General features: G+C 38.1%; 2 protein-coding genes across 4 annotated transcripts in view; both read right to left on the bottom strand.

Annotated features, from left to right (window-relative positions):
• LOC137245885 (uncharacterized) overlaps positions 1–1,298 on the bottom strand; it is a 45,641-nt gene extending 44,343 nt beyond the window's left edge. Inside the window, exon 1 of the mRNA XM_067777083.1 lies at positions 1,136–1,298. Within this exon, the coding sequence (XP_067633184.1) occupies positions 1,136–1,281 (146 nt within the window). The 5' untranslated portion in view covers positions 1,282–1,298. The remainder of the gene's footprint in view (positions 1–1,135) is intronic.
• Positions 1,299–20,602: 19,304 nt separating this feature from the next.
• LOC137243673 (uncharacterized) overlaps positions 20,603–24,968 on the bottom strand; it is a 43,825-nt gene continuing 39,459 nt past the window's right edge. For all 3 annotated transcript variants that reach the window (XM_067771621.1, XM_067771619.1, XM_067771620.1), the window contains exon 7: positions 20,603–24,110. In XM_067771621.1, coding sequence (XP_067627722.1) covers positions 22,842–24,110 — 1,269 coding nt within the window. In that variant the 3' untranslated portion in view covers positions 20,603–22,841. The remainder of the gene's footprint in view (positions 24,111–24,968) is intronic.

Genomic DNA, 24,968 nt, shown 5'->3' with positions numbered 1-24,968 from the left:
AAGCCGATGCTAAGCAGTGACGTGAATTCACATCCTTGATCTATGGATATTATGTATCTACATAAACGAAACAATAATTGCGTCTACACATATGTACCATGTACGTATACGAGCAGCGGAGAGTCAATGCACAAACACATGCATATGTCTGAGATATTCCTATAAGTATGCAATGAGAAAAACTATAAAATAGTGCAATTGTAGTTACAGCTGAGAAGTTTGAGAGCTGCTGGACTAGTAGATCCTGGAAGCGCCTAGAAGATGCGAAGGTTGAAATCAAAGAGTATAAAAGGCGGCAATTGTAGAGGCGATGGAATTCAGTTTGATTTGAGTTGCCAAGCAGTTTCGATTAAGACGATATTTAGCGAGCAATAGCAGTATTATTTTGAAAGTCAGTTTCATTTAAGCTATCAGTTTGGTTATTAAGTCAGCTAGTTGCAAAGTATAAGTGTTATTGTGAAGTACTTTAATAAAGGTCATTTTTCCATTACTCAATATTTGAGTTATTTATTCAACAATTTAGTGATTCGAACTTAGCAGAAGGGCAAATAAGAGGATTTGCAAGTAAATTCGTTACAATTGGTGTCAGAAGAGGAATTGTTGAATAAATTCCGGAGGACAACAAGGACATGGCAAAGTTCAGTGAATTGAAGATCCAGCAACCGAAGAAGGAGTTGGAGAGCCGTGGATTGAATACAAGCGGCGTTAAACTCGAACTTCAGGCACGGCTAAGAGAGGCAATGGAAGCAGAAGGAATTGATGTGGACGAGTATGTCTTTTATCCTGATGGCGACGAGACAACAACAAAAATTGAAGAGAAAAATGAAACATCGCAGACAATTACGAGCACAGACTTGAACATGATATTGGCTGCAATAGCTGCTCAAACATCGACAGTAACATCAATGTCGTCGCAAATATCATCCCAACTAGAATCACAGGAGGTACGCATTTCAGAAATGGCGTCGCAAGTACCATCACAATTGGAAGAACAGAAAACGTATATGTCATCACAATTGGAATCGCAGGAGACACGCATAACATCGAAGAATGAAGCACAGGAAACACAAATTTCTACACAGCTCGAAGAGCAGAAGACATATATGGCATCCTATCAGAGGTATAGAGGACTTACGTGCACAGTATTACCGATGTAATAAGACAAAAACGACACGACTTACAACTTAAGTCCACGAGAGTATATTTGACAATGACAAAAAGGAAAAAGTTACATATATGATTATTTGCATAGCATAAAAGCTTTATCAATAAGAATGACATTGCAAAAGAAAATTAACAGTACCGGTGAATATATCATGTTGCCTAACAATTCTTATTACCAACACTCCTCCTCAACATGTACATATTATAAGTATATATTGTCTATCTGACTAATACAAACCCATTTCGGTTCTAAATTTACAATGCTTTACCTTTTGAAGGTTTTTGGTTAAAATGTCAGATACCATATCTTCAGCACAAATGTAATTTAGACTTATCTCCCCTGACTTATACAAATCCCTAACATGATGAAACTTTAAATCTATATGCTTACTTCTAGAATGATAAACCGGATTTTTAACTAGATGTAAAGCACTTTGATTATCGCTATTAATTAAGGTTGGGCTATTAATAGGAAAACCCATTTCAGCAAGGAGCATTCTTAAATATACTGCCTCCTTTGCAGCTGTAGAAAGCGCCACATATTCAGCTTCAGTGCTACTTAAGGCAACGATGTTTTGTTTTTTCGATTCCCACGAGAATACTGCACCGGCAGCATAAAATGCACTGCCTGTATAAGACTTCCTGTCGCCAACATCAGCGCCCCAATCAGCGTCGACGTAGCATTCAATGGGCTGACCTGATTTTCGGTAATGTAGTTTAAAATCGCTCGTACCTTGCAAGTAGCGTAACACATGTTTAGCCCCTGTTTCGTGCTCAGAATGTGGATCGGTATTCTTTTGCGACAGTTTACAGACCGAATGCAGAATATCCGGTCGGGTTGATATTGCCAAGTACATCAACGCACCGATAAGCGATTGGTATTCCCTTTTATCAATGCGTCTACATTTTGCATCATCACAGCTGACTTGGAACCCAGCATTTAACGGTGTCACTACAGCCTTACATTTGGACATACCATATCGGTTTAATAGATCCGTTATATATTTTTTATGACCAAGAGTAATTGCGCCTGTTTTACCTTCGCGCTGGATCTCCAACCCCAGAAAATACCGCAGTTGCCCACTGTCAACCAGATCAAACTCGTTCGCAATTTTTGCTTTGATCGCAACTACGTCTTCTAACCGGGTGCCACCTACAATTAAATCATCAACATACACAGCTATAATGTTATAATTACCATTTTCGTGTTTCGTATACACGCAAGGCTCGCTGACGCACGGCGAATACCCAAACGATCTTAGAACTGTGTCCAACTTAGAGTTCCATTCACGCCCACTTTGCTTTAATCCATATAGTGCCTTATTGAGCTTCAGCACTCGGTGTGGAAACTCATCGCATACGAACCTCTCCGGCTGTTTCATATAAACTATCTCTTGTAAATTGCTGTTTAAGTATGCTGAAGATACGTCCATTTGATGCAAATGCAGTTCATGCTCACACGCCAACGCCAACAGTAAACGAACTGTCGCATACCTCAACCCCGGTGAAAACGTTTCGGTGAAGTTCACTCCAAACTGTTGACTACACCCCTTTGCCACCAAACGGCTCTTAAAACGTTTAATACTACCGTCAGGGTTTCTTTTAATGCTGTATACCCATTTGCTGCTGATTGCCTTTTCGCCTGTAGGAAGATCCACTAATGACCAAGTTTGATTTTTTACCAGGGCGTCGTACTCCTCTTTCATAGAGGCCCTCCACTCCGCCGAATGCGCACTACCCAACGCCTCCCTTACCGAATTGGGTACAGGTATTTCGTTGGTATCTATCATATTCAATATATGACGTTCTTTACGTGGACGCAGATCATACCGCACCTCATTTGTACATTTATTATCTTCTTCCATACCTTCGTCGCTTGCTTCAGCTGGGTATTCTTCGCTCAAATCATTTGCTGGCTCACTCTTAGTGTTGTTCTCACTCTCATCTTCATTAAAGGCTCCATTAGCAAAAGACGTGATGTCGACGTGCTCGTTTTCATTACCAAAGTGCGTATTTTCCATAAAAATTACATCTCTGCTTGTGATCACCTTACGCGTATTTGGATCCATCAATCGATAAGCCTTGGAGGTGACTGAATACCCAACCATAATTTATTCCTTCCCTTTGGGTTGAAATTTCTTTGAGTGCGTTTTGTCTAGAGCAATCGCTAAAGAGCCCAATACTTTAAGGTGTGTTACTTTAGGCTTTTTACCTGTATACACCTCGAACGGTGTTTTGTTGACCAGCGACTTTGTTCGGCTCTATTTTGAAGGTAAACTGCCGTGGACACCGCCACTGCCCAAAAATTTCACCCAACTTACTATGCACTAACATACTGCGTGCCATTTCAACTAAGGTTCGATTGGCCCGTTCAGCTACGTCGTTTTGCTGTGGGGTGTTTGGTGTTGTCAACTGGCGTTGTATACCATTTTGAATCAAAAACGTTTCAAATTCATTATTAAGATATTCGCGGCCGTTGTCGCTTCTCAAGCACTTAATCTTTTTATCAGTTTGCTTTTCTACCATTTGCTTGAATTTTTTAAAAACAGCAAACACCTCACTTTTCGCTTTCAAAAAATACACAAATATATACCGCGATTTATCATCGATGAAGGTGAGGAAGTATTTGGAGCCACCAATCGAATCCGTGTTCATGGGGCCACATAAATCGGAGTGTACCACTTCTAGTAAGCTTTCGGCACGACTTTTCGATGCTTTAGCAAAAGGTTTAACACAAATCTTGCTTTTGGCACAAGTGACGCAATCACTTTTAACTGAAATATCTTTCAACTTGAGGCCATACACTAACTCTTTATTTGCCATTTCATATAAGCTCTCAAAATTTAGATGGACAAAGCGGTTGTGCCAAATGGTTATTTCGTTGTCTTGCTTAACACCAAAACACTTGTTTGTGATACTTTTAAAAACATACAAACCGCCAACTAACTGCGCTTTTATCAATACGGAATTTTTCTCTTTGATTACAGCTCCATTATTTTCAAAGGTCACAACTAATCCGTGTTCACATGCCTTATTTACTGATACGAAATTGCATTTTAAGTCTGGCACATACAAAACCTCCTTCAATTTAATTCGATAGCTATCAGTGTGTATACATACTTCGCCAATTCCGTTTGCTTCTATATACTTGTTTCCCGCTAATTCTATTCTCTCGTTTCGTTTTCTAAAAGTTACATATAATGAGCGGTCACAGCATAGGTGTGAAGTTGCTCCGCTATCAATACACCACTCATCGCTCTTTAACTCATGAGGGGAAATAGAAGCAAGAATAGCGAACGATTTATCACCCCGAACCGTATGACGATGCTCTTTACATTTCGCGGCAAAGTGTCCAAATTTACCGCAATTAAAGCATTTACCTCGACTTCTGCCATTGTTGTTGCCTTTTTTCTTTTCTCCCACACCATGACTGTGGTTATTGCTAGCGATATTCTTGGCATTAGGAACTTTCTGAATATTTGCCTGCGCCACCAGCGCGTGTTGCGAATGAACTTCGCCGCTTTTATCTTCTTCTCGCCTCGCCCCCTCTTCAAGCAACTTGACTTTTAGTGTAGTTAATGTAGGCAAGGAATCTCGAGACTCGATCGCCACAACGAAGTTCTTATACGATTTGGGCAAACTTGCTAATAATACTATCACAGACATTTCGTCTGCTAAAGTTACCGATATTTCAGCCAACCTTTCATGTATGTATATCGCAAAACTCATTTAAATGGTCTTGAATTTTATCACCTTCGCTCAATCTAAGTGATAACAATTGGCGAAACAATGCAACTTTTCGCGCCGGACCGGTGGGTTGATGTATTTGCTGAAGTTTACTCCAAGCCATCGCCGCTGTATTGCAATGCTTCACATGATTTACCTGTGACGGCTTTATGCATAACATAATGCTAGCTAATGCTTTTTCATCCTTGGTGTCAAACGCTGCTGCTTCTTCGGCTGTGGCTTCTTCACTTTTCACGATTTTTCCACTGGCGATTGCCCATAATTCAGTGTGGACTAAAACGCTCCTCATCTGCACCGTCCACGATACGTAATTGCTGTCGTCCAGCTTTTCAATCGAATATAATCCAGGTGTACTCATTTTTTTTTTTTTAACTTTACTTGTGATTAACTTTAAACCCTATTACGACCTGGGCCCATAACCTATCAGAGGTATAGAGGACTTACGTGCACAGTATTACCGATGTAATAAGACAAAAACGACACGACTTACAACTTAAGTCCACGAGAGTATATTTGACAATGACAAAAAGGAAAAAGTTACATATATGATTATTTGCATAGCATAAAAGCTTTATCAATAAGAATGACATTGCAAAAGAAAATTAACAGTGGCGGTGAATATATCATGTTGCCTAACAATTCTTATTACCAACACATCCCAACTGGAGTCGCAAGAGACACGTATAACATCTAAGATGGAAGCACAAGAGGAGCGCTTATCATTGCAGGTGGCGCAAATGTCTTCGCAGTTGGAAGCACAGGAAACAAGGGTAACATCAAAGCTGGAAGCACAGGATACAAAAATTGTGCACCTCGAGGACAAAATTGATGCTGAGATAGAAGCTTTGAGAGGTCGTATACAGGAGTTGCAATTAAATCGCCCAACAGTTTCAGCGAGTAATCCAAAGGTAAAGACACCATCCTTTGACGGTTCTGTTCCTTTCCAGGTCTTTAAGCTACAGTTTGAGAAGACCGCAGCAGTGAACAACTGGAATGCTGAAGATAAAGTCGCAGCTCAATTTGTAGCGTTAAAAGGACCAGCTGCGGAAATCTTACAGACCATCCCAGAGTACGAGCGGAACAACTACGAAACATTGATGAGCACTTTAGAGAGACGTTACGGAAGCGAGCATAGGAAACAGATATTCCAAATTGAGTTGCAAAACCGCTACCAAAAAGCAAATGAGACATTGCAGGAGTTTGCTTCAGATATTGAAAGATTGGCTCATCTTGCAAATGCGGACGCACCCGTGGAATACACTGAAAGGGTAAAAATCCAGAGCTTCATTAATGGCATACGAGATGTGGAAACGAAGCGGGCTACATATGCGAATCAAAAACTACCATTTCCTGAAACGGTATCGCATGCACTGACTCAGGAAACAGCCTCACTTTTGAGTAAGCCAGCGTACAAAGCCCATCGCGTGGAAGTGGAAAAGCCAGACTGGGTAGACGCAATTTAGGAAGCATTGAAGGGTACGCAGCAGAAGAATAATGATGCAGTCAAATGCTTTAAGTGTGGAAAGCCAGGGCATATTGCGCGTTATTGCAACACCAACCCTAACAGTTCCAACAATGTGGGTGGTAGTAAACGCAGAGCAGAAGGAGATGAGCAAATCTCCAAGACAAATCAATCGTTAAACTAAAGCGAGTCAGCGGCAAGGGGCGACAGCTGACTCCCTCAATTTAATGCCCCATAATCTCTATCTCACAAATTGGAAGGAGGTCGATCAATCTTACTATCGGAGGACATGTGGATGGAAAGGAACGTTTACTGACTGTAGATACGGGTGCATCTCATTCCATCATTCGAGCGGATTTAGTCAACAAGAAGATAAGACCATTGCATGGAGCAATATTGCGTACAGCTACTGGAGAAGACAGCACGGTTATAGGAGAGGTATCATGTGAATTTGCAACTGGGAACGTCACGGTAGTACACAATTTTATAGTGGCAGAAATTGTTGATGAAATCATAATTGGTGTGGACTTCTTAATCGACCAGGGCATCCAGATCGACATTCAAAGCAAGACGATGCGATATAAAAACATGAATGTACCACTTAATTTCGGCTACGAGAGAGGCTACAGCTGTAAACGAGTGCTGGTGAAAGAGAGTCAGCAAATACCACCAAAATCCAAAGCAGTCATCTGGGCAAAGGTTGATGGAGATTGTGGGACAAACAAATTGTGGGTTGTCGAAGCAGCAAACAAAACAGCCTAAACATACTTGTAGAAAAAACCCTGGCTATGACAAAACAAGATGGACGTATTCCGGAAAGAGTACTCAATGAGTTCAAGTCACCACTAAAACTGACTAAAGGAGCTATTTTCGGAAGATGCCAAGAGGCTGAAGTAGTTATTAACTGTGAACAGCTCCAGGAACACGTTTCAGCTAGTAATACTGATCTTTCAAATGACATCACGGCATGGACGCAGGGGCTAGAGGAAACATATCAGAGTACGGCAAAACAACTGCTCCTAAAGTACGCGAACATATTTGACCAGGATGGTTCCAAACCAGGCCACATCAATGTTGTGAAACATCAAATTGACACTGGAGACGCGAGGCCGATACGTCAAGCTCCACGTAGTGTTCCACTGGCGAAGCGGGAAGTTGTAAGTCAAATTATACAAGAAATGAGCGACAGCGGCGTCATCGAACCATCAGCTAGTCCCTGGAGCTCACCGGTAGTACTTGTAAAGAAGGATGGAAAAATGAGGTTTTGCGTGGACTACCGGAAGTTGAATGACGTTACGAAAAGGGATAGCTACCCATTGCCAAGAATTTACGACACTCTGAACTCGCTATCTGGTACGGAATGGTTTTCCACACTGGACTTGAAAAGCAGCTACTGGCAAGTGGAGGTGAAGGAGGAAGACAAAGAGAAAACAGCCTTCAGCGTCGGAGATGGTCTTTGGCAATTTACAGTAATGCCCTTTGGACTATGTAATTCACCAGCTACTTTCGAGAGACTCATGGATCAGGTATTGAAAGGACTACATTGGAAAACGTGGTTGGTGTACCTGGACGACATCATCGTATTGGGCAAGAACTTTGATGAACATCTTAAAAACTTAGATGAAGTTTTCCAGAGAATAGCTGGCGCTGGTCTGAAGTTAAGTCCCAAAAAGTGTGCGCTGTTTAAAAAGGAAGTAAATTATTTGGGTCACAAGGTAACGACAGAAGGTATCCGTACAGCGAATGAAAAGATAAAGGCAGTAAAGGATTTGCCAAGACCACAGAATCTGCATGAATTGAGAAGTTTCCTTGGGCTGTGCACATATTACCGCCGATTTGTACAAAATTTTTCAAGCGTAGCCCATAGCCTCCATGAGCTTACAAGAAAAAACAAAGCTTTTGAATGGAAGAAGGAGCAAGAGGTGGCTTTCTAAACATTGAAGGAGCGTTTGTGCACTGCCCCAATGTTAGCATATCCGATTCCAGGAGCAACATTTATTCTAGATACAGATGCGAGTGGATATGCTATAGGAGGCGTTTTATCACAACTGGTCGATGGACAGGAGAAGGTAGTTGCATATTACAGCCGTTCGATTGGAAAACTTCTGTGTTACGCGGAGAGAGCTGTTGGCATTGCTAGAGTGCATTAAACATTTTCACAAATACCTCTACGGCCAGCGATTCCGTGTCAGGACAGATCACGCAGCGTTGAAATGGCTTCTGCAGTTCCGTAATCCGGAAGGACAATTGGCACGGTGGATCGAGCGACTACAAAGCTATGACTTTTCCATTGAGCATCGAAAAGATAGTACCCATGGAAATGCCGATGCAGTGTCACGAAGACCATGTAGTTTGGAATGCAGGCACTGTTCAAAGGCCGAGGCTAAAGAAGACATTATAGATGTCCGGCTAATGGCTATAACGTGTACGGATGAATGGGACAAGAAACAACTAAGAAAGTGTCAGCTAGAAGATACAGATCTGTCACACGTTATGCAAGGGCTTGAACGAAACGAAGGACCAAGCAGGGAGGAGATGTCAGCAGAGAGTCCCATTGCGAAGTCATATTGGGCACAGTGGAACAGTTTAGAATTGATATCCGGTTGCTTGCATCGAGTATGGGAGAGTGAGGATGGTCAATGCAAGAAGAAACTGATAGTTGTTCCCAGAAAGAGGATTCCTGACGTGCTCAGCGAGCTGCATAATGGTACAAGTGGAGGTCATCTTGGAATCACGAAGACACTCGAGAAAATTAAGCAGAGATTCTATTGGGTTGGTTGCCGTCAGTCGGTCACCGAGTGGATTGCCAACTGCGAGGTATGCAACGTAGCGAAAGAGCCCAAAACCCGAAGTCATGGCCAGATGAAGCAGTATATTTCAGGTGCACCATTTGAAAGGATCGCCATGGATGTCGCAGGTCCATTTCCTACTAGCAACCGCGGAAACAAATACGTACTGGTGGTTATGGATTATTTAAGTAAATGGCCAGAGGTATACCCAATCTCAAACCAAGAAGCAGAAACAGTAGCAGAAGTGGTTAAAAACGAATGGGTTGCAAGGTATGGTGTACCAATGGAGTTACATTCTGACCAAGGCAGGAATTTTGAATCAGCTGTGTTCCAAGAAATGTGCAAGAAGTTGGGCATTCGAAAAACACGGACATCTGCATTGCATCCTCAGTCCGATGGTATGGTGGAACGTTTCAATAGAACATTGGAGGAGCATTTAAGGAAAGTAGTAGACAAGTACCATAAGGACTGGGATACACACATATCATTATTCTTGATGGCCTACCGATCGGCAGTACATGACACAACGGGCCAAACTCCTGCAAAGGTAATTTTTGGCAATGACCTTCGACTCCCAGCTGATTTGAAGTATGGGATAGATGCCGATGCGGAGAGGAATGTCAAGAAATCCACTGGTGTCTTGGAAGAAGAGCTGAGAGAGATACACGATCTGGTAAGGCAACGAGCAAAGATTATGAGTGACAAGATGAAAGCGAGGTACGATAAAGCAATTAATTCGGAAGGGTTTCAGGAAGGAGATTTGGTGCTGCTATACAACCCACAACGAAAAAAAGGTTTGTCCCCGAAATTGCAGTGTAACTGGGAAGGCCCATAGAAAGTTGAAAAACGGATCAACGATGTAGTGTACCGCATACAAACCACTACCAAACCACGAACCAAAATGAAATTGGTTCATTTGGAGAGGTTAGCAACGGTTAGGATGAGAGATTTGTCTGATCGGGACGATCAGACTTAGGTGGAGGGCAGTGTTACGAATATTAGAAAAACTAAGGGGTGATGCTATCGTCTCTAAGCCGATGCTAAGCAGTGACGTGAATTCATATCCATAGATCAATCATTATGTATCTACATAAACAAAACAATAATTGCGTCTACATATATGTACCATGTACGTATACGAGCAGCGGAGAGTCAATGCACAAACACATGCATATATCTGAGATACTCCTATAAGTATGCAATGAGAAAAACTATAAAATTGTGCAATTGTAGTTACAGCTGAGAAGTTTGAGAGCTGCTGGACTAGTAGATTCTGGAAGCGCCTAGAAGATGCGAAGGTTGAAATCAAAGAGTATAAAAGGCGGCAATTGTGGAGGCGCTGGAATTCAGTTTGATTTGAGTTGTCAAGCAGTTTCGATTAAGACGATATCTAGCGAGCAATATCAGTATTATTTTGAAAGTCAGTTTCATTTAAGCTATCAGTTTGGTTATTAAGCCAGCTAGTTGCAAAGTATAAGTGTTATTGTGAAGTACTTTAATAAAGGCTATTTTTCCATTATTCAATATTGGAGTTATTTATTCAACAATTTAGTGATTCGAACTTAGCAGAAGGGCAAATAAGAGGATTTGCAAGTAAATTCGTTACAATATGTTGTTTTAGTTCTTCTTGCTTTCTAATATAAATTTTACTCATATTTTGAGTTTCCATTTATGAATCAAACTGACATATTTTATCAGAAAAAGTACTTTCGTGTACTTGCAAGTATTTCGTAAGTGTATCTACTTGTACTTTCGGATTCGAAGTACAAGTACCGTAGTACTAATACTTTGTATTTAAATTTGAAGTAATTGAGTACTTGTACTTATTTGGTACTAGTACAAGTATGTACTCAGTACTTTAGAGGTCTGGTACGCATCATGGGGACTATGCGTACATGGCCCACAACCCGATAGAGGCTATCATCGACCTAACTCCACTACACACATCAGATACAGTAGTCAGCCAAGCGAACGTTCCTGAATATTGCAAAAGAGGCGTCGGGAAAAGGAAAGGTATTCTCATCATGTCACATGGAAGAACTAAGAGAGAAGATTCCAATCTCTCAACTTCCGAGAGATATGTCCTAAAGCAGGTAATCTTTCAGAAAAGATATAAAGTGGACAAGACAAGATTACATGGAATGCTGCCAAACCAGAGAGCATCCAACGTATGCCCAAGATCTTATGTTACACAGATGGCTCGAAAACTCTAAATATGTTCGGGGTTATTTTCCGGGCTCCTGTTATGTTAAGTATTGATAGCCTGTATTCCCTCTTTAATTTTTTGTGGCAGGTTCTTTTTTGTGCGGCTGTCCACCAGACAAGGATGCCATAGTACAGGATGGGCTTTACAGTCGCTGTAAATATCCAATGAGGGAGAGAGGGAGATAGACCCCACGTACCCCAGCATTCTTTTACATGTATAAAGTACAGTCGAGGGCTTCTTCACTGTCTCCTACAGGTTGAACTTCCACGAGAACATACTGTTTAGAATTATTCCTCAATAACTTTGGTACAAGATTTCTCCTGCAGAGTCACCTCCAGGTATCCAGAGGTCATATTAGAAGGCGATCAGTTTATCGCATTCTGTTATTGTTTGCCTAGATTTATGTGATAAATTGAAAATCTTTTTTTTTTTTATAATTGGCATTCGATTATTTTTATTTCATACAGAGAAAACTTAAAAATGTTTAAAAAATGCCAATATTTTTAATTTATTTGAGTTTAATTCTAAATTTTTTTGTCGTGGTTTTTTTGTTTTATGTATTTTTATCAAGTTTTCCTTTTTTTTTGCAAAGTAAAAACCAAAAATAGATATTCCTCGTGTTCCAATGGTAGATAAACCACGAGGATTATGAGTTCGTTGGAGTTCTTGCGCTAAATATTTGTGTGTAAGCGTTGATGAAATGGCGAAGGCACCTTTAAAGAGTCTATTTATAGAAAGCTGATTTTGGAACTTTTTTGTTTTCTTCGTTTTACTTCAAAATTTCCGAATAAACAGCCAATTTCCTTTTTAACTAGACGAGCCTGACCCGTGCGCATCTTGCGCAACCAATATAAAAGTCTCTTATCAAATATCAACAGAAATCAGCTGCTCTATTAACTTAGAGCTTGCGCTCCCATCTAGCGTATAATAGCAACTGCCGCCAATCAATTAGAACTTACAGCTTGCGCTGTCATCTAGCGTATCATAGCAACTGCCAGTAATGCAGTGCAAATATTCACAATAGTGCCATAGTATAAATATATTTCTTTGTATGCTCACAATCGCTTATCTTTAACAAATTATTTTAATAAAATATAGCTAAACAAAAGCACTACGGCCAAAATTGCCCAAAGCTCGCTAATAGCCCGAATCTTCATCTTTACAACCAAAATTTTATTTATAAGATATGTATTCCGAATAAGAGCGAAAAAGGGACCCGTACATAAAAACAGCAATTAGAAATGATATTATTGAGCCGTCCCTAAAAATATATGTAGTTTTTGCTTTTTTCGAAGTTAGAGCCCAAAACAAGGTATTGTGCTTTCGTAGTCCGAAATCGGACCTTTTGTAATCAATTATATATGTATTTAGCATAGATTTTTCAGAGTTAAGAGAATTCTTCGATTTGAAAACGAATTTTATTGAAGCCTGTTCTCATGCATCCGGAAAATTCAATACAAAAATTTTCGAAATTCTTTTTAAGTTTCCGGAAAAACAGCGACTTTCTTTTTTAAATAGATTGAGTCCTATGTAAAAGTTTAGTTTTTATCTTTCAAATTTTTTAAATTCAAAGTTAGAGCCCAAAATATAGTTTTGTACTGCTGAAATTCGAAATTAGACCTTTTATACTTTTTATACCTTTCATGAACATGAAATGGTATATTAACTTTGGTCCGATGTTTGTAACGTTGAGAAATATAGAAGATAGACTCACCATTAAGTATACCGAATTGATCAGGGCGACGAATTTAGTTGATATAGCCATGTCCGTCTGTCCGTCTGTCCGTCTGTCTGTTTGAACGCAAACTAGTCCCTCAAATTTTGAGATATCTCAATGAAATTTGGCACAAGGATGCATTTTAGTATTATATTAGACATTTGTTGGATCCGGTAGGATCGGACCACTATAACCTATATCTTTTTGGTCATTCCTGCCGCAATTTAAAAAGTATAAACGTGAAACTCGGTGATATATATTCAAATATATTATAGAAGATATCCTGAAAAAATCACTTTGATCGGATCTATATATAGTATATATCCCATTCAACCGATCGTTCAGATAGAAAGATTTTTGGCCATTTCTCCCTTAGTTTCCAATATAAAACCGTGAAACTTGGTGATATATATTCTAATATATCATAGAAGATTTCCTGTAAAAATCATTTCGATCGGAGCTATATATAATATATATCCCATACAACCGATCGTTCAGATAGAAAGATTTTTAGCCATTTCTCCCTTAATTTCCAATATAAAAACGTTAAACTTTGTAATATTTATTCTAAATATCATAGAAGATTTCCTGAAAAAATCACTTTGATCGGAGCTATATGTATATAGTATATACCTATCCTATACAACCGATCGTTCAGATAGAAAGATTTTTGGCCATTTCTCCCTTAGTTCCCAATATAAAAACGTGAAACTTGGTGATATATATTCTAATATATCATAGATTTCCTGTAAAAATCATTTCGATAGGAGCTATATATAATATATATCTCATACAACCGATCGTTCAGATAAGGGGTTTTTTGCCATTTTTTATTTTATTTTTATCTTAAAAATCGGTTAGGTATGTAGATCTGTTCACTATCACCCTTATCGCGAAGTTCACGCGGAAAAGTGTTCGCCTTCACTTTTTTTGTTCGGGTGAACTTTTTTCGCCTATCGGCAATTTCGGGCGAACAAAAGTTCACTTCGAAACAGCTGATGCTCTATTGTGAATTAGCCGCGAACAAATAATTTACTTGCAATTGTGTAAATTTTGTAACCAAGCATATATTTCCTTAAAATACAACAAAAATAATAGAAAAAAAAAATGTATAAAATAATGTTTAGTATTGCACTTAGGTTGGTATTGATTGAGCGCGAGGAGAATATAAATGTGAAAGCAATTCGGCAATTAATAGACAGTTCTAACGTTTTGGAGCTAAGTGATTCACTGTAAGCTAATAATTACTATTTTCAACACTTTTGAATAACAAGTTAATTTTTTTTAATTAGCTTTGGCCAATACTACAGGCTAAACAAGCCGGCATTCTAATATTTGCTAGTTATTCTTACCACTCCTTGCCACCATTGAAACAAAAATTTGGAGTTCCACCAATTGTAAAATTGTGTACATGTCTTCGTTTTTTCGCATAGGGAAAAGGCGTCGGAAAGGACCATGAAGTGGGTCTTAGCCAATCTTGTTTCAGTGAGGTGCTCAACATTTTGGAACCGTTGCTTTGTCCACAATGGATAACTTGGCCAACTGACACGTTGTCATAAAAAATAGAATTTACAGCAATACAGGAATTTCACTTCTTCCACTCAGTTTCCGATTGTGCATTATTTATTGATTTATTTCTAATAATAAAAGAACATATAATTATAAGAGTACCAAATTTCAAACCAAAAAAATTAATTACATTTTTCTTCGTTCGCCTGGAAAATGTAAGTGAACAAATTTGGGTTTCCGCGCTGTTCATTTCGCCCGAACAAAGAGTTGCCTAAGGTGAAATCTTTTTCGAACACGAAAAATTGTTTCGCCACCCTCTGCGATAGGGTGAACAAAAACTGAATGTTTTCGGGTGAAAATAAAACTCGCGATAAGGGTGTAATTTTATTTATACATCCGATTATTTGGAGATTACGAACGGGATAAGATTATTGTTTAGCCCCATTCATGAAAGGTATGAGGCCTTCGGCACAGCCGAAGACAGTCCCGTCCTTACTTGTTTTAAATTAGCATACTACAACACCTAAAAAGTGAAATACCTGATTTGCCGTTTTCCTAATTTAAATAATGTAACAGAACCTCGAAAAATTAAGCCATATACTTCTGAATCACGATTCAATCACCAGAGGTTTGCTCGGCAGACAATTTTTTTGACAATTGCAGCAATTTTGCTCCCAAATCGAAATCGAGTTGACATCCGGTAACTGTGTTGTTTCTTTGCGATTTTTGGAAAAATATTAATAGTAGAAGTAGGAGGCAATCAGCTTACAAATACCCGATAAGTACGCAACTGCATTATTCCTTAGAACAATTTTTTAAATTGTGTGATGAATTTATTAACTATGCCATGATCTGGCCAAACATAGGTAAATTTATGAAAGTACGATCACCAAGGAATCGTACACTTTCCTAAACCTATATACTGTAACGAACTTTGGGAAATTCCGCTTATTTGCAACCTTCTGCTTGTGCTGCGTTTGTACTCTCTGTTGTCTCGTCCACATATTTCTACTAAGGTCTAGACGTTTCACCTTCTAGAACTTTTGTATCCCCTGCTTGGTAAATGAGCTATATGCGTGTGTATGTGTGAGTAGCAACTTCGGCTGACGACTAAATGTGTGTAAATGAGTTATCTCTTCGTCGCCTTCCATGTATGTGTATAAATGATGATTGATGTGTTCATGAACACAAGTGTAGCTTGCTTTAATGTTTTCGTTGTTTTCCTTTATTTACTAACAGCTTAGTGATGCTAAAATTCGCCACAATACATACGAAACCTAAACCGATTCGATATTCATCGTTCAACGTCAAAAACTCGACTAGTTAATCGATTCATGTAAAAATGCCATTAGGAAATAATGGAGATGTCATAACGAAATGTACTCATTGAGCACGTTAACTTATTCATTCCGTAAGAATTTGTGGAATTGGTTAATATTTGAAATACTATGTATATACTTATTTGGAATAATCGGACCTCGTAAGGTAGTATCAGAAGAACGTGTTCCGAATATTCCAAATTATCGGTTTATCTGAAACACTTCCATTAATACTTAATGGAAACGAGCTTTCCAAACTTTACGAAAAAAAATGAACACTACCTGTGTAGCAGTACGGCACAAAAGCTTAACTCTTCTCTCAAAGTCAAGTCCGGAATATGAAGTTCTAAGACAATACCCTATTTCTTTTATTTTTTTTTATATCAGAATCAGGTTAAAACAGCCTTATCTCAGAATGCTTTTCATTAGCTCCCTCTTATGTCAAAATGCATTGAACTTATGCTTAGATAGGGAGGATTTGAAACAAATTTTGATAGTGTATTTTAAATAAAATTCTGACGTGCGACATTCTTCAAACTAATTCTGAAAAAGTTACCAAACCAACATAACTCTTTATCAATTAGCCAAATATTTAATAGAAAATGAATTATATCCTCCAAAACGTGTAGGCATCTAAAAATTTATTATCAATACTAATATACTACTAAAGGAACTTTTCTACTACAATTTTCGCTGAAGGATATAGAATTATTCCCCGTTTTCCTTACTTCGAAAAAGCAACCCGTCCAGATTTTTAAATTTGTGAGTGTCAAAGCTCAGTCATCATTGGAGAACAAACCTCTAGTAATTGAATGATGGTTCTGAATTTCATTCCCAACCATAGTACAGGTTTACAAGTAGGATATGTTTATTTCCTTCACTTTCTAACACACTGCCGCTTGACACGTTTGACACTGAACGAAGTGTCAAAATTACGGGTTGCTGTCATCAACGTATTGAAACAAAAAAAGGAGTGGAATATCAGATATGGGTTGCTGTAACTGTTTTTGAACAAATTTAGTATGAAAATATAAAGTGCATCTATGGGACCTACAGAAAATTATACAAAAGTCTTCGAATGGGGTATCTGAAGAATCGTACTTATGCCAACATTAAGAATAAAAACAGGGGTGCTAAATTTTTCTACCCGGTCGACAGCTCTCCGCGAAAAACAGTTTAAAACTGTGAAGGCTGCCAAAACATTTCCAAAAATGTGGAAAAAGGTATGAAAAGACACGTTTTGTCCTGGTATCAATAATCCAAAGGCGAAAACATGTTCGGATTATTGAAACCTTGGCCAAGATGCGTCTACTAACGCCTCCCCGACGGTTTTGGTCGTGTTTTAGCAATCGTCCCTGGTAATAAAGTATCACAATTTATTAACTAAAATTGTGGAAAACATATGGATTTTAAAGAGGCATGTAGTTAAGTACTCGTTTGAAAATAAATAAGGGTACTTCTTTGTTATTTTACAATTGAATTTTTACGCAGTTTTCGTTAGCGGCTACTACATTGTTTTTGGACTTAAGAAGGTCAACACTGCCAAATAGCATCCACAAAAAAGCGAACAAGCATTTTGATCAGGTGAGCGTAGCTGTGTGTGTGTGCTGATACATATCCTACTTGTAAACCTTTACAATGTTCCCAACTGTTATATGAACTTGAAAACAACGCAAATTTAGTACCAGGGGTTTGTTATCCCAACAGCTGATTGCTTCTTCTTGATTATTTTCCATACAACGCTTTGTACTTAAGGCGAATTCAGTAGAGGTGGTGGGATAACAGCTGATTGCTTCTTCTTGATAATTTTCCATACAAAGCCTTGTACAACAATATGTCAGTTAATCGAAATCAATGAAAATTGTCTTCCGTGCAGAAGAATGTCAAGTCAAAAGAAAATTTTCATTGATTTCGATTAACTGACATACTGTAGTACCAGGCGTTGTATGGAAAATTATCAAGAAGAAGCAATCAGCTGTTGGGATAACAACACCTGGTACTAAATTCGCCTTGTTTAAATCGGAAAAGACGGCAGAGCATGCTCATATTTTTACTTTTTTAAGTTTTCAAATACAATAACTTAAAAAATAATAAATTGCAAAAGGGTCCAATTTCAAACTTCGAAAGCTAATAATAGTTTTTTGACTATTTTCGAAAAATTTAGTGCTCAACATCTTCAAACAAAAAAATGGGTTACATAAAATATATAAATGCCGGTGCTGTACAATCGTACTACTACTGACCAATTGAGAAAATTGCCAAAGAAATTTGAAAGGCAAAAACGCAATGAAGGGCAAAATAGGTTCAGGAAAAAGGAAATGAAATTCAAAAAAAGGGGAAATTGTTATCGGACAAGGGCAAATTCCTCAGAAAAAAATAAAAAAGAAATAAATTTAAGGCGCGGTAACCTCCGAAGAGGTTTTAGGCCGAGCTTCTCTTAAAATTTTCGCCGTGCTCCGTTTAATTTTTCTTACAAATTGTAGGCCCATGTTTTATGCCGACTCTGAATGGCATCTGCAAGACAGCATCACTGAGCAGCTTTTCATGGCAAAAAAATACAATACAAGCGTTTGCCAAACCACTTTGTGCACCCAAGATCTTCGGATCTTTCTTTTGCTGATTTTAATTCAGCATTTTCTAAAATTCAATTGCGTTTTTCTCAAATCGATTTGTCCTTTTTCGAGTTTTCTACCTTTCTCGATTTTTTTTGTCCTTTTTTGAATTTATTTGCCTTTTCCGAATTTCATTTCACTTTTTAAATTTCATTTGCCCTTTTCTCAAACGCCCTTTTTCGAATTATTTTTTGCCCTTTCTCGACTTTTCAATTTATATTTTCTGAATTGAATTAGCAATTTACTGAGTTTGTCTCAAATTGATTTGCCATTTTTTGTTTATTCTTTCTCAATATTTGGGTGTCGCTTTTCGAACTTTAAATTCGAACTTTTTTCGAAACTCATTTAACTTTTCGAATTTCATTAGCCCTTTACTCAATTGCAAATGGAAACGATGTAGAAGTGGGAGTGGGGATGGTAGTTAAAGTGAGAATGGGAATGGGCTCGGGAGTGGGAGGAAGAAAAATGGAATAAGGGATGGACATGAATAATAAGAAAAATGGAAGCTAAAGTAGAAGAGAAGGGGAAGCGAGGCTCACTTTTGTGAGAAACCCAATTTTCAGAAAAAACAAAGTCTGTCGGCTACTCTAGTATAATACATATATTGAAATCGGGCATTTCTAAGCAAAACTATGTTATAGGGCGATGATGATTCAACAAGCATAATTTGAGATAGGTTCTAGGACCTATATTATAAAATAACTCCGTCCTCTTGGCAAATACTAGAAGCTTCATAGGACTTAAGCCACTTGCTGCTTCTAGATCTGACAGCTGTATCACTCCTAATAGCTGGAGTCTTAGCCTGGCAAGTGCAGGGCACGAGCATAGAACGTGCTCGATCGTTTCCCCCTCCAACCCGCGCTTCCTACATCTGCTATCACTGGCCAAGCCTAATTTAGAGGCATGTGACGCCAGAAGGCAGTGTCCAGTCAGAATACCCGTCATGAGTCTACAGTCCTCTCTTTTTAAAGATAGAAGCAATTTTGTTAGTCTAAGGTGATATGGGGCCTATTCCAACATTTTTGAGATATACCGGCATGTGCTGCAATTCACTTTCGAATTGTTGTGTTAACTTTTGAGCGAAATCATGTGTTGAGCCTATTTAAATTTACCGGGCTCAATACGCCATTTCTTTCAAAAGTGAATTGTAGCACATGCCTGATATTACTTTCTTCCACTCATTCGTCTACATTTCTGCTACATTTCATCAACGATTTACATACATATGTATGTATACAATAATGTTATTGATAAAATTAAAAATATAACAAGCAACATTACGAATTAATATTTTGTTGTTTGTACATTTATTGGCTGGATATTGATTTTAAACCAATTCTAAAATGTAGGCGCATCTAAAACATTTTTTTTTTTTTATAATTTTTTGTTTTTGCATTAAAGTATGTATAATTTTTTTTAAATATACATACATATAGTTCGCAAGAGTCTGCTGTGTATCTACATCAGTGGTACACAAAGCCGGCAGAGCGTCGAATACAAACGTAACTTTGTTTGTAGTTGTTGTTGTATTAACGATAAAGACACTCCCCGAAGGTTTTGGGGAGTGTTAACGTTGTTGTTGGTCCTTTGTCGGATACAGAACCGGTGCGTTCCGGTAACTACCCTGACCATCTCGTGAACGATTAATATAACCACATTAAACCTTCTAGGCCATAACGCCCCCTCCCCCACCCTGTAGCTCCATTAGGAACTTGGGTTCGCCAGAGCCTCCCCTGGTTAGTATGTGTATAATACATTCATATTTGTAACAGCATTCCCCTCGCGTAGGTGAGGTTTACAATTGGGTTGCGGAAGCTTTGAAGCTATAACGCTTTGTATTGCACTTATCATTCGCTTGAATCCCTTTCTTGTTGTTGTTGTTGTTGGAAAAATGCTTTAAGTGCAAACTAAAACCGATTGCTTGCTTTAAAGAATAGCTCCGCTTACACGTCATGTAAGTGAACGCCGAATAGTTTTCTGAAGCTCTACGAAGCTCTAGAGTGCACCACTGATCTACATATATTCATTGCCTTTTGATTTTTTTATCAACCATTAAATTGCAAAATGCATATTGGTGTATTTTTTTTTTTTGTTTAATTGTTTACTTTAATGCTTTTAACATATGGACATTTTTTATTTCTTTGCTTCTTGCCTTTGAAAAAATGTATTATACATACATGTATGCTATATGAGTATATAACTATATGTCTGTGTGTTATTTATATGTAAGTGCACAGTTGAGTTGAAGATTTTAGAAGATTTTGCTGAAAGAAAATCTATATAGGAAATAATTTTCAATACAAAATTTCAAATAAATAAATTAAATTATCACGACATTTGCAACATTAGTACTGGGTAATTTTTATTTGAATATTGTAGGCGTATCCGTATATGTATATGAATATCCTGGGTCGATTTGTATGGACGAAAGTTAACCGATATCGCGCTATCGATTTTTCGATAGGATATGGGCTCAGGAAAAAAGTTCCACTACGCATAGCCAAAAAGATAATTTTCGAGCTTGCGAAAAAAATGGTAAATTTTCGACCAAAACACTCCTGAAACCCCAAAAGATATATATATATATATTTTTTTTTTTTTTCAAAAAACTGTTATCGCCAACGTTTTCACAACAGTTTTTTGAAACAAAAAAAATCTTTTTGGGTTTTGGGAGTGTTTTGGTAAAATTTACCCCTTCACCATTTTTTTTTTTCGCAGGCTCGAAAGTAATTTTTTTGGGTATGCGTAGTGGAACTTTTTCCCTGAGCCCAAATCTTATCGAAAAATCAATGGCGCGATATCGGTTAATAAATCGAGCCAGTCTAATATCCATGCCTATTACTTATTTTTATGTTTACTTTAAATTGCTTTTGTTATTGGTTTCAATTAAAAATACATGTTTTCGAATATATGAAACAATGTTTGCAACATGCGCGCGCAATTCGGTAACTCGATTCGAAAGTGAATTTCATCGAACTCGCTTATCGAATTAGAGCAACATATTTACTAAATTTTTTACACTTTGTAGCTCTCTGCTAAGTGTGAATAATATTTTCGAAACCATTTAACAAAAGTAATAAGCCGATTCGTAACCTTTACAGCAACTTTACATCAATGCGTTTCGGATATAATTAAGCTTCGAATCAAGTTCCAAATTTGAAGAGAAAAATATAAATTTCGAATAATCTGATATTTTGTTTAAGTATTCGAATATGCAAATATGCATGTGTGTACGTCCAGGCCTACTAAATAAGTGCATATGTAACTGTAATAAATTATAGCTAAACGTAAGTATTTGTGTGGGTTTTTATAATAGAAAAGCACAAAACTAACTGCAAAGTATTGCCTGTTAATGCTATTCCTGCTTTTTACTTTGTGATAATTTTCTCTTTTTGTGATAAATCGAAAACTGTGTAGCGAATGCGCGGCTGTAATATTTCGTTTTAAGGCATTTTCAGCCATTAAAGGAAATATTGGGTTTTGTTACCGCTAGCTGGCGGTTTTGTTACAGCTGCCGCGCGCACATGCATTTCATTTATGATTTATGTAATGTTTTTTTTTTTTCATTTCCATCTTTTCTTCTTTTCACTCCTCTTATTATTTATATATGTATTAGGCATCCGGATTTTTCAACTATCCGGATAAACCGGATAGCTAAGCAAAAAATGCGGCTATCCGGATTCACAAATGGGAAATCCGGATATGTGCTGCTCGGCTATACGGATACGTAAACGGAAAATCCGGATATCCGTATGTCCGGATACTGGAATATAAAAGTTGAATATCTGCATATCAGAATTGAACGAAGCAAGCATCGAAAAATTATTCACAAAATATGTTTGTAGATTATTAAATCAACATCAAAAATTAAAAAGCTACAATTTTACAAACAAGTGAAAATAAGAACAGTGCCATTTGTTTACATTGTGAAAAAATGCTGTTAATTGATTTCAATGCCCCACGAATTTATTGTTATTAATGTTAAATAAACATATATATGGTACATCACTTTGTTGCTTTCACTGGATATCCAAAAATACGGTTATTAACCGGATCTTCATAAATCCGGACATCCGGATAGTTTCACAAACGAATATTAACCGTATATTGATGCCGTCCGGATTTTATACGTGTCAACTGATATCCGGATGGATATCCGGATATTCGAATATTCGGACAGTCTCAGCCCTAATATGTATGTATGCATGCGTATTCGAATTGTAAAAAAGAAAAATGCTACAGTAAAAGTGTTACATTAAAAGTATTTTCATATTATCATTAAATTTAATATTATTTGCTTATTTTTATTGTTGTTATTATTTACTGCGTTTGCCACTACCATTTAAAGATCTCGTGGCTTTTTGTACTCTACGTGCTTTTTTTGTTTCGTGTGACGTGATGCCCTGCAAATTGATCACATGCTCCACAGCCGTTTCTTCACCACTGCTACTACTGCCGCCATCACCGCCACCACCACCATTTTGTTTTCCAGCAATCAAGCAGCCAATCGTCACACCTCCACCAGCCTGCTGTAGCGTCGATGAATTGTTGCACTGCTGCATACTTGTCGTCACTGTTGCTGCTGGCCAACTCAATGCACCAACATTGACATTATCTTGTGTAACTTTGTTGGCTGAAAGCATAGCTGGACTAACGATCACACTTCTATGCGATCGCATACCAACAACATGTGTACATTTAGCATTTGCGCCATTGTTAGTGGTGTTCAAATAAGCTTGTTTTGTTGCTCGTCCACCACCGCCATCAATATTCAGCTCACAGCTAGCAGCCTCTTCACTAATATTCTTGACAGCTAATGATGTTGTGGCTTGCTGCTCTCTATCTATTTGCTGATTACACCAGCTATTGTGGCTACATCCGGCACTTGCTGCCGTACGTATAATATTGCTACCGCGCGAATAACTCAAACGATTTGTCATTTCGCTTGGCAATAGCTGGTTTTTAACATCATCGGCACGATAATTTTCTATAGCATTGCCATTTTCCGCATCGCTGCCACACATTTGATTTGAATTACGATGCGTTGCTCCATTACAATTACCTGATTGATTGTCACTATTTCCACCATATAGCTGAGAGTTGCTGCAACTGCCACTTATGCCACCATGGCTGCTACTAGCATAATTCTGAAAGGTGCTGCTGACATTGCCACCGCCATCCTTGCATAATACATTGCTGGTCACTATGCATAATGAATTGGTGTTGCAATGCTGACGCTTGAGCTGATTTTTTGTCACTGTATTGCTAATAGACAATAATTTAGCTGTGGTACCCCTATCGGGATAAGCGAAAACGGAAGCTTGTGACGCTTGCGTTGATGTAACTGTTGTTGTTGTTACTGATCTGTGAGACTCGGCCGTGTTATCGACATCGTTTTCTAGATCTGTATCATCACTCAGATTGAGTAGTATATCCTCTGGTTTAACACCCTGATTGACCAATGCTTGGAAATCTTCTGGTGGCGGCAATAGAGGCGCTAATTTTTGACCACATGCTGTACAAATTGGAATGGCTGGACTTTTAGAGCGCCAATATTGCAACTCAGTTTTGCACTTATTCAGTTCCTGTGAAAAATGAAGAAAATATATAATAATAAAAATTACTACAAAGATACAAAATAATAACACTATATACAACACTCGGCTAGGTATTGAACCAAACCCTAATATATATTGTAACGAATTCTAACGAAACTATTGAATAAACCACTCCAATATTCAGTATTGCAAACTGGTGTTTATTTAGATTACTGCACTTCGCAACTAAAAGCGTGTTTAAATCAAACTGATTAGTCATCCCTCAGCTTGCGCTGCTTTTATACTCTCTGCTGCTTCGGTCGCATATTTCTCCTAAGGTCTAGACGTTTCACCTTCTAGAACTTTTGTATCTCCTGCTTGGTTAGTTATCAGCTATATAAGTACATGTATGTTTGTAGTTTATAGCCATATGCGTGTGTATGTGTAACTACTTCGTCTGATGGCTACATCTGTGTGTATGAGATTGCTCTTCGTCGCCTTCTACATAAGTGCTGCTAGCTTTAAAGTGTACATGTACATAAGAGTGGCTGCTTCATTTTTTTTGTTATTGTCTGATTATTTACTAACAGCTTAGTGATGCTAATATTCGTCACAATACCTTACGTCCCGTTAGGCCAATTCTGATATCAGTTTCGAAATCAGCGTATCAATTGTTGTTGTTGTCGTTGTAGCGACACAGACACTCCCCGAAGGTTTTGGCGAATGTTATTGATGTTTATAGTCCTTTTCCCGCTATAGATCCGGTACGTTACGGTTACAAGCACCATTAACAAACGATTTAATATGACCATATTGAACCTTCTAGGCCACCCCGCACCCACGAGATCACCCACCCACCCGTCAATTGGGTATTTTAGTCGCCGCTTACGACAGGCATATCTATCA

Source organism: Eurosta solidaginis, chromosome 3 (assembly GCF_040869045.1).
Source record: "Eurosta solidaginis isolate ZX-2024a chromosome 3, ASM4086904v1, whole genome shotgun sequence".
Classification (NCBI taxonomy): domain Eukaryota; kingdom Metazoa; phylum Arthropoda; class Insecta; order Diptera; family Tephritidae; genus Eurosta; species Eurosta solidaginis.
This window is presented reverse-complemented; position numbering and strand designations above follow the sequence as displayed.